Source organism: Lathyrus oleraceus, chromosome 5 (assembly GCF_024323335.1).
Source record: "Lathyrus oleraceus cultivar Zhongwan6 chromosome 5, CAAS_Psat_ZW6_1.0, whole genome shotgun sequence".
Classification (NCBI taxonomy): Eukaryota; Viridiplantae; Streptophyta; class Magnoliopsida; order Fabales; family Fabaceae; genus Lathyrus; species Lathyrus oleraceus.
Genome location: NC_066583.1, coordinates 95,716,393 through 95,727,423, shown reverse-complemented (window position 1 = coordinate 95,727,423; position 11,031 = coordinate 95,716,393). Strand labels below are relative to the sequence as shown.

The 11,031-nt window shown below is 34.6% G+C and overlaps 1 protein-coding gene across 1 annotated transcript; it reads right to left on the bottom strand.

Annotated features, from left to right (window-relative positions):
- Positions 1-6,737: 6,737 nt before the first annotated feature.
- LOC127078947 (uncharacterized) lies at positions 6,738-10,570 on the bottom strand. Its single transcript, XM_051019357.1, has 3 exons — positions 10,225-10,570; positions 7,764-8,029; positions 6,738-7,262 (listed from the first exon to the last, which is right to left on the bottom strand). Exons 1-3 carry the CDS (start codon positions 10,568-10,570, stop codon positions 6,738-6,740), a joined length of 1,137 nt encoding a protein of 378 aa, XP_050875314.1.
- Between the last annotated feature and the right edge of the window lie 461 nt (positions 10,571-11,031).

Sequence of the window (11,031 nt, the reverse complement as noted above, 5' to 3'; positions counted from 1 at the left end):
CGATGCGACAGATGAGTCAAGTAATGTTTCTTTAACAAACGACAAGTATTCGCGCGGGAGGCTAATTACGGACATGACACGAACATTTGAGGAAAAGAGAAGAAATTACTTTCGCCCTAATCCTTTTTGTCCATGAAAGAATTAACTTGATTCAGTTATTTAAAAGTATTTTGATGCGATTGACGAACATTCAAACGGTAGGCTAATTACGGTCATCACATGAACATTCGGGGAAAAGAGAAGAAATTACTTCTGCCTCAATCCTTTTTCAACCGATTAATTATTGAGAAAAGATTTTCAATGCTTTGGATAACCAGAAAAGAAACTCGATGTTGATCGAGGGTTTATTCGCGTTAGTGGAAAATGATTTGTGAAATAGTTTGAAATTTATTTTGAATCAGTGGTAAAAATGGTTGAATAATAAATGAAAGGTGAGGATCGTAATGCAAGGTTGCAAATTGCATCGTGAGGGGTGTCAATTCTAGTTGATGATGCAAACTCTATCGTGAGGCGTAACATAACGCCACAAACAAAAATGAATCGCAAATTGCATATAATCAAGCGCAACATAATAAGAGGATAGAAGCGCATACAAAATAATTACATCACGCATTCAACATAATTGAATCAAAAAGGATAACCAAAATTGAAGCGCACATATCAAAATATCACAAGGCGAGGATGAGAATAAATGTTGTCTAACGCGAAGACGTGCGATGCAAAGCTACCAACGTAGAATTAAAACTCGATTTAAATGTAACAAAATTGAATCATTGTATTTCAATACCAATGGAATCATAAGTTGCTAATGCATAAGCGCGGTCATTGCAAATGAGTCGAAATACGGATGAAACATAACGCAAAGAAACAAAATCATAACGAAAAGAAACTTAACGTAAATAAAGTATGTGGTAACGCAATGGATTATGCGAGACACAATGAAATGTCACATCAATATATCGAACTAAAATTCAACAACATAACAAAAAATAAATTATGTTGAATTCGCAAATTATATCCGATTTTAAAACACAAGGTAAAAACAAAACAAAGACATTAAAATATTTACATTATTAAACCATTTTAAGATTTGGAAACATCCAATTAAAAAATAATACAACAACTCAAAAACCATTAACACAATTGAATCGAAATAGGCAACCAAACATTAAATACAACACCATGTAAAAGAAAATACGATTTGAAATGTTACCAACAGTGGAATTACATCCTGCTAAATGAATCTCGACTCTACTCGATGCATTTGTGCTACTGTGAGTTGAATAGAACAACAGAGAAACACGATTTGTGATGATGCTACAAGGTTGAGTAATATGTTGTTATATGAGTATGGTCACTATGTTTGAATGGTGGTTGCAGTTGAGTACAGGTGGTACGTTGAACATGCGGGTTGTGTTTTTTGGCTTGTGACTGAAAGTTTATGTGATGATGCTTGGATGGTGGATCCGAGTTGTTGTTTATCACCAAAAATGTGCACGACGATCAGATTGATTATGTGGTTGAATAATAGTTGTGTGCGTTATGGTGGTATGTTGGAAGGCGTCGTGGTGGTAGTGTGAAAAGTTGGTGAAGCTTGAAGTTTCATGATGTTGAAGGACAAATTTGTTGTTGGCGTGTGTTTGGTAGTTATGGTAAGTTTGAGCTGATGAATAGGATGATTGTAGGTGGTTTAGTGTGTATGGTTTGTATGGGGTTTATGGTGGTTCACGATTGTTGTGTTTTCCGATAGTGAAGGTGAATTATTCACATGTTTGGTTGAATAGAAAGGTAAGGTGTTGTAGGTCATGTAGCTTGAAGTTGTATGGTGTGAAAATATGGTGTTGGTGAAATGTGAAAAGAAGCATAAAGTTATTGTAGATGATGATGATGAACAATACTTGAGAGATTTATTGTGAGAGTGTGGCCAGATTGATTAACGTGGCGAAATGATGTTGTGTATAATGGTGTTAGATGATGGAGTTTTGATGTGTAGAAGGGAAGTGATATGGTGGGTAAGTCAAGAATGAACAGTGGACTGATGGGTAGTGTATATGCAGAAAAAGAGTATGAGAAAGTGGGAGTATGTCACATTTTTTATCTCACCAAAAGAAGAAGTGATCTTCTTTTTCTATTCCCCTTTTTTAAACTCTTTGTTTTATTTGAGAGAAATCCCTCGTGATTGGATGATGAGGAAAAATATATAACGTGAATTGAGAGAGAAAAATAATGAAGGGATGTGGTATATGAGAGAGGGTCCCCATTCAAGTGGGGTCGCGTGGCTTTTTCTATTGGTGAGAGAGTCACCATTTTTTGCGTATGAGAGTGAAGTTCGCCATTTTTTTACCGAAACCCCTTCCTTTCTCTTGATTTTCGAGTGCTCATTTTAATTGAGAGATAGTTTATCCAATTCAAGTGGGGTTGCGTGTGTTGATGTGAGTGGATGTATTGATGAGAGGGAGGATCATCTTGTTACTGCAAGTTATTGGTGATTAAAAAAGCCCTTAAATAATTTTAGATGATTAAAATGAGTTTAAAAGAATTAAATGAAATAAAATTCAATTTTGTAATAAAAATAAAATGATTATTTATTTTTCTCTATTTATTATTGCTTGATATTTTGACCCAAAAAAGGAACTAAAATAAATAAAAATCGGGCGCGAAAATGCGTGAAAAGTAAAATGAATTCATTGAAATAATCTACGTGAAATATACTTTCGTAAAACAGACAGATAAATATCAAATTTTGCAATAAAAGGTGTCTAGTTGAAAAGACTCAGACATATCAAAACGTGACTGCCCGAAGGCGGGGAAAATAAACTGAGCACACTAGGTTAAACTATGCGCAACATAGATCAATAAAATAGGCAGTTGCAAGCCAAACCCTAAAAAAATGTTCACTAATTTTATGCGCGGTTAAGAAATTGATTCAACTGGTTTGTCTTTCAAACTGAAATTTTATTCTAAGTAAAGAAAAATAAAGTTAGATGCGTGCAAGTTTAAAATGCTTTGACAAAATTAGGGTATGACAAATGAGTCGTCTTTTCCCCTTACATATCGAACTATAATGGTTGGAAGGATAGACTCCTCCGAGTAAGAGGTAACACCTAATTCCTGAAAGTCATATATAAGGAAGATGAGACGTACCAATTTCCTATTTACTTGACCAATCATCTTCATGCCATCGAAGATGGCAATGAGGCCAAAACTATGACGCCCTAAAACTTCTCTAACAGGTGGGCACTTTCATCACAAGGGGTTGCATTATGGGGCAAGCATTATTTGAGGTCACTGATTCATTTGACTAATAGGTGGATGAGTTAAAGTTTGATCTTTCTTGGGTGAAGGAAGCTTGAGTTACAAACCATATTCTGCTTTGTTCTATTAACGAGAGGATCTAGGGGCTCAAAAAAGAACTAAATTATTCCAAGATGAGCACAGATCCCTCAAGGAGATGGAGGAGTCAATGGAAGTTAGTTGTAAGTCACACTACGAGAAACTCTCTCAGTCCAAGTAGGAAGTAACTTCACTCAAAAGGTCATCAAGGGGATCAATAAGTACCTTACAGAAGAACATGTGAGTGACCACCTGTCCATGAACCAAGGTTTTAAAAGACCACAAATTCAAGCCCTCTACCTCTATCCCAATATTGACTTATATGAGTTAGATTGTTTCAAGGTGGTGGTTGGTTACCTGATGGGAAAAGTTGACCTAGAGCTAGCTTCTAAGCCTGTTGCTTCCACTGAAACTGAACTTTTTGTTAATGGTAAATCACTTGAGATGGATAACATTAGGAGGTTAGAGGCGGGAACATTGTGGTGTCCGCCTCATAGACCTAGATTTTTCCTTTATTGTTTTGTGCCCCCGCCCCACCCCCTGAGGGTTTCATATAATGATACTCTTTTGTTATTTTAATTAAATGTTTCAACTTTGTCTTATATAAGGCATAATTGTTTTGCCTTTTGTCTCTTCAATTTTTATTTTATGCATTGTTCGTAGATCTGTTTCTCTGATTCTAAACTTTAAAGCTGCTTAATTTTATCATAGAGAGTCTTTCAAGTCCTATCCTTAAGTGTTTATTAAACATTTATCTTTATTATAGAGATAATCTTAGACTGAGTGGCATAGAAAGCCCAGTGGGTTATGGCCAATGCTAAATATGGAAGTCTTAGTTTAAAAGACTCTGAGAGCCTAATGGGTTATGGGTAATGCTCCCTGTGGAAGTTTTGGGTTAAACTGCTAGGAGAGCCCAGTGAGTTCCAGCCAATGCTCCTTGTGGGATTCTTTGGTTAAATGACTTTGAGAGTCCAGTGGGTTCTAGTCAATGCTCGATGTGGAAGTCTTAGGTTAAACAACTTGGAGAGCCCACTGGGTTTTGCCCAGTGATCTTTATGGAAGTCTAGGGTTAAACATCTCAGAGAGCCCAATGTATTTCAACAAGTTCTACCCATGGAAGTCTTAGGTTAAACTATTATGTAATTATGTGCATAGGGGATAGAATTGGACCATATGCCTAAGCCAGCGTGTTCAACAACCTACACCAGTATTAATAAACAATTGATAAATAAGATGATTAATGTATAAAACAATAAGATGACACAAAGATTGTTAATCCAGTTCAGCGAAACCACACCTATGTCTGAGGGTGCTCTACCAAAGAAAGGAAATTCACTATCTTGAATTAGTACAATCAGTCTTATAAAAACAACAATCCCATGTTATTAAATTCCTCTTGCTAATCCTAATGACTTTTTATTTAGTCCCCCCTAAATATGATAACCCCTCTCACTTTCTCTCAATCACTAATACCAAGTGATTGTTCCTTTAATAAATAACTTATTCAATTTTGAATTACAACTCAACAAAACAAACCAACACTATGCCTTTTGATATGAATGAAGGTGCTAGTGTGATATACAAGAAGCACAAACAAAATGCTAAAATAAAATCGTAATACTAGGAATTTTAAATACTTGCTCCTCCTCTTAAAATATAGAATTGAGTTTATTTAAATAGCAATGCAGATTTTGGGCTTTTCCAATGGGCATTAGATCATATTCAGAAGTGTAAAGGATTTAGTTGGATTATGTTTTTGATTTGTTCCATAAAAGCCTCAAATAAAAGATATGATTTTTTTAATTCAAATTTAAATCTCCATTTAAATTTGATTTGACCGCGTCCAATTTAATCAAACAAAACAACATAAATGAATTGATAAATATATAGCAACAAATCTGCATCAAATTTGATTGAAACAACCAAAAAATAACGTGCATAACAGCTACAACATTTGCCTGTTGACAAGGGCCAAAAAGTTGCACACATGCTGGGATATTTGTTCCCACATGTGTCATTTCTTCACAAAAACATCTTTAACATACCATGTTGTTTTGCATAATGTAGCCAATCCAAAAAGGAACAATAATCTCCCCTTTAGAAAATTTTGGTAAAACAACACTTTCAAAAACATACAAGATATACAACATAAGTTAAGCAATAAGCACACCATACACAAGCACACAAAGCAAACAACAACAATAAAAAAAAGTAGCATAAACATAAAATATGAAATGTGGTTGCTACTTAATCACAATGCTCCATACATTCAGGCATACAATTAGTCAGCATGCACACATAGTTAGTAGATAAGCTCACACATACCTAAAGGCTAGATTCTAGGCCAAATGCTCTAGCATGTGAGTACACATCTTGTAGCACACACACTAAACAATGTTCCACATGCATGTTAGTAGTCAGTTAATATTTATCCATAACACACTATTGCCACACTACTCCCCCTTTTGCCATAATTTGGAAAAGGTATAAAGAATTAGATTATATGATGCAAAAAAGATACTCATTCATTGTTAGTGGCAACAAAAACCATAAACACAGATGAGTACAATTAAAGTAGCATAATACTAAGTTATTACATAACCACAAATATAATCATAAAAACAAAAGGCCAACAAAAGCTTAAAAGACAACTTCAACTTGATGACATCAATTTTCAGAGCTGGACTCTTCTTCTTCACTTGAGGACTCTGAGCTTCCATCTTCACCATCACTATAAAATTTTCTTCCTTTTCTTATTCGTTGTCATCTTTGTCTTCTTCTTTAACATATTTCTCCTTAATCAACATTTTGATCAAGCCATACACACTTCTCTTCCTGATGGTAGTTGCAATAATAGTCTCTTGCAGAGCTTTTAAGAATTCCATTAGCTCAAGTAATACATCCTTTCTAGTGGTTTTAGATATAAGTGGAAAACGTACACCAACAGTTTGACCATGATGCTTTACCATAATGTCTTGGACATGTGTCCCCACAAATAACTTCCTTTCAAGGGTTAGAGGCCCAACCTTTTTGCTTGGAGTTTCTTGAGGATGAAAAAATTCAAGATGTAGCTTAAAGATAATGCGAGTGATTAAGCAAGGAAAGTTTATTGGTAGCTTCACATCAAATAAACCAGCATGCTTCATGGCCTGGTCAAACACATATTCTCCAAGGTTCAGTTTAGACTTGGTCCTAATTTGAAAAATCAGCTTGGCCAATGTAGGAGTAATGTTGGAACTGTGATTAGTGGGTGCCCAATTTGCTACACCTATACTCTTCATAACAACATAATTCACGCTCAATTTACCACAAGAAAGTAACCCTTTTTTGGGCCATTGTTTCACTTGTCCTACAATGATTTCCTTGACAATCTTGTCCATGGAGAGAACTTCTTCAGACTTTGATTACTTGGTTATTCCCATATATGCATCAATAATGAAGGGTGAAAACTTCACACATTTCCCTCTAACACAAACCTTCATATACTCTTGACTTCCTTCAACATTGCATTCAGGAGATAGGTTCACAATAAACTCTTTAACCATGTTTTCATAGCAAGGTCCCATATCTGAGACAATTGTCATCAATCCAACATCCTTTGAAAGATTTTTTATTTCTTGCCATTCAATGACATCTTTTCTTAGCTCTCTTTTAGAAGCAACTATTCTTTTACACACATACTTCCAATTTTGCACACTTTCTTCAGAGTAGAATGAAACATTATCCAAGGGGATAGAAGGAATATTGACTATAACTCTTTTTCCTCCAATCTTTCTCCTAGAAGAGAGTGTGATGTCTAGGACATCAACTTCAACATCTATCTCAGAGTCACTTGTTTGCACAAGTTTTCTCTTAAGATACTTCTTTTCAACAACTTTCACTTCAACCTTTCTTCTCTTATTCCCAGGCTTCTCTTGAGGGATTTTCTTCTACACCATATTAGTGTTTTTCATGGAGATTTTGTGAAGAACCTCTTTCTCCTTTTTCTTCTATTTTCCCTTATCAATCATGGATCTAACAAGACCATTCATTATAGTAATAATAATAAATTCTTTATCTAAAGCCACCACATCCTTCTTCATTTATTGAGTATCTTTGTCTTGAGGCTTGGATACACTTTCAATAATCCTCTTCACTGTTTTTGCAATGGTAATCTCATCATCCTCTTCAACTTCTACATTTGTTTTACCTTGACCCTTATGTTTTTAATTTTGAGGATCCCCATTCCTCAATTACTCATTTGACTCATATTTATCATTCAAATTTAAGTCAACAACATGAGTATTAATGGTTGGTTTGACACGCCCATTCTTACTTTGAACCTCATTTTATACATGATGAATTTCAACATCGATCCAATCTCAAGATGAAGTATCATTCAAACGGGTATCAAAAACAGGAATATCCATAACTGGTCTGGGGGGTTCAACCTGTAGTTCACCATATGTTGGGACAAATTTTCCAACATTTGGTTCAACATGTGAATCAACATGTGATTTAACACGTGGTTCCACGTGTGGTTCCTCAAAAGATTTTCCAGTATGATCAATATCTTTCATAATGGGATTAGACAAAACTTCCTCATTAACAGGAATATATTCAATAATAATATGAGCATGCACGTGCGGTTCCTTTTCAGAGGTACCAACTTTTTCAAATGCTTTCCTTTTCTTGATGGCAATACTCTTTGATTTATCTATTTGAAATATTAACTAGAGTAGTCATTTTAGAGGTTTTAGGTCTAAAAATAGGATAAGTTCATCATCAATGTCACTGGAATCAAAAACCTTAGTTTTCTTTGAAGTTTCTTTCTCGCCCATTTTATCTCCAAGCATATTGACCCCATATGAATTTGCATCAAGCTTGAGTTCAGCAGTTTTAGCAACAACAATCTTTTAGCTCATTTTGAAACTTTTTAAAGATAGATGAAGTGAAAAAGATGTGCTAGCATAATAGAAAGAGGGGGTTAGGTTACTCTTGCGTGTGACGAATGAGTGACATTGAGAGAGAGAGATTTGAATTTGAAGATATTTCTCTTATTTTATGTGCTAAAATGATCATAGGAGAGAGAAACTTTCCTTTAGACTTACATGCCTCCCTTGAATTAATTTCATAAGATTTCACACATGAAAATACCAATTAAACATTTAGTTATTCAAACTGAACATTTTCTAAGGCCTTAGTACAAATATCTCTTAAAAGCTTTACTTGAAGGTCAAGAAAGTAGGTGAAACTTCCTACAAGACTCATCTTAATTCCAGACTACAAATGTTGAACATAATGTTCCAACATCCTTTATGACATGCCAAACCCAAAGTCATAAAGGATTTTTATTTTATTATTATTTACACATAGAATGTCATTTCTTCCACCCAGACCTTTCACTCGTGTGAATTCCATGATATTCAGATGAAGTAAATTCATGCCTTTCATGGAGGTAAGATGCTAGAGCATTATATGGGACATCTTGCTTTTTTGGCACACTACACATTTTTTGTCTTCTTCAATCATAAGTATAGGAAAATCATTAAGAATATCTTCATATATGATCTCCTCAATTCTCTTAACCTTGGATGAGGGCTGAGAGATACACATATAAAAATTGTCTTTGGATTTTGAGCCCTTCATTATCACCTACTAATTTTTGCTAGAGACAATACATTCAAACTTGTTATAGCTAACATTCAGACCTTGATCATATAGTTAACTTATGCTGATCAAGTTAGCAGTTGGTCCTTTTAACAATAACACATCATCAAGACAAGGAAACCATGGACTAACAAGTTTACATATGCCTTTGATTTTTCCTCTAGATCCATCACCAAAGGTGACATAACTGTTAGAGTAGGGTTTCAAATCTTCAAGATAACTCTTTTCACCAATCACGTTCCTTAAGCATCCACTATCAAACTACTAATATTCTCTTGAGGAAACTCTAAGAGAGGTATGAGTAATAAGTCAAGTGACAATTTCTTTGGGTTTCCACACCTTATTTGCTTGAGTTTTTTTCCTTTCCTTTATATATATCCAAAATTGGCTATGAGACTCAAGATAACCATACAATCTATATCAAAAGAGTCTTATATGACCATATCTACCATAGTGGTGACACCTCCAAGAAGATTTCTTATTGGCTTTGTTGTGAGGGTACACATGCTAAGCAGGATGCTGGGACATGTAGTCCTTCATCAAAAACTCAATTTTCTATTTAGGAGTAACCAAATTCTTAGTGTGAATTTTGACCTTTTTGTTCATGGAACTATAGTCAAAATATATAGAATTCTTCCCCCCAATCTCCAATATCTCATCTAACATATTAGAATCGTTATTCAACATACGTGCATATTTTGTCATATTATTAAGTTTTGATTTTAACAATGTGACTTCCTCTTCAATACCTACAATGGATGAGCTAAGCTTCTCTTTTTTCCACAAGTAGGGCACTCATGGTTTTCTTTTGTTTCTCTTATCTCAAATAATATTCCATCCACTAAGTGAGAAAATATCTATATGTTTCAACTAGCTCTTCTTCTGAGATATCTTCATTACTAGACTCACTAGAAGAGTCATGTTTTCCAATGAAAGCCATCACCTTATTTGCTATTTCTCCTTCACTTTCATCATCAAAATCATACAAAGTGACTTACAATCCCTTTTTATACTTCTTTAGAAAAGTAGGACATTCAGTTTTAATATGACCAAACCCTTTACATTCATAACATTATGCTCTTTTGGATTTGTTAGGTTTATAATCATTTTTGCTCTTGTTCAGGGGATTGATGTTTGACACCTTGTCTGAGACATTTGTCATCCATTTTTTGTCTAGTTTATTTAATGAGTTGGTAAACTTTCTCCCAACAAGGGCTATAGCCTCTGAAAAACTTTCTTTACTTTGACCTTCATATTCTTCAGTGTTTGACATAAAAGTTATGCCTTTTTTCTTCTTTTCAGATATGTCATTTAAGGCCATCTCAAAGGTTTGTAAAGAACTAATGAGTTCATCAACTTTGATCCTACCAAGGTCTTGGACCTTTTCAATAGTCATGACCTTCATATTAAACTTCTTAGGAAGAGATCTTAGGATTTTTCTATCCAAATTTTCCATAGACATCTTCTTTCCTAATGAAAGGGAAGTATTGGCAATGTCACGTAGTCTGATGTTGAAATCATAAATAGATTCATCTTCATTCATTCTTAGATTCTCAAACATAGTGGTGAGAAGTTGGAACTTTGACATTCTAACCTTGGACGTTCCTTCATGAGTAGTTTTGAGAATCTACCATGCATCTTTGGATTCAATGCATGTGTTGATCAATCTAAGTATGTTCTTGTTAACACCGTTGAAAATAACATTTAAAGCCTTGGAGTTTCCAAGAGCTTCATTATCTTCTGCATCAGTCCATTATACTTTTGGATTTAAACTTTATGCACCATCTTGAGAAATAGTAACAAGGTGTTTCCAACCTTTTACCATAATGTTAGATACCCAAAAGTGCTTATTTGAGCCATCAATTAAGGGTATCTTTCACTCTATTTCCTTGCTAAATTGTCAAAATCACCTTTGTTTTAGATGAAATGCATTACATTGATAAACAAGCTTGGTGCCTTTGATTTGTGTGTTATTATGCAGGAAGAAGGCATGAAATAATTGAAATTTAAGACACAAGAAAGTTGGCAAAGGAACCAAAGAAAACATGC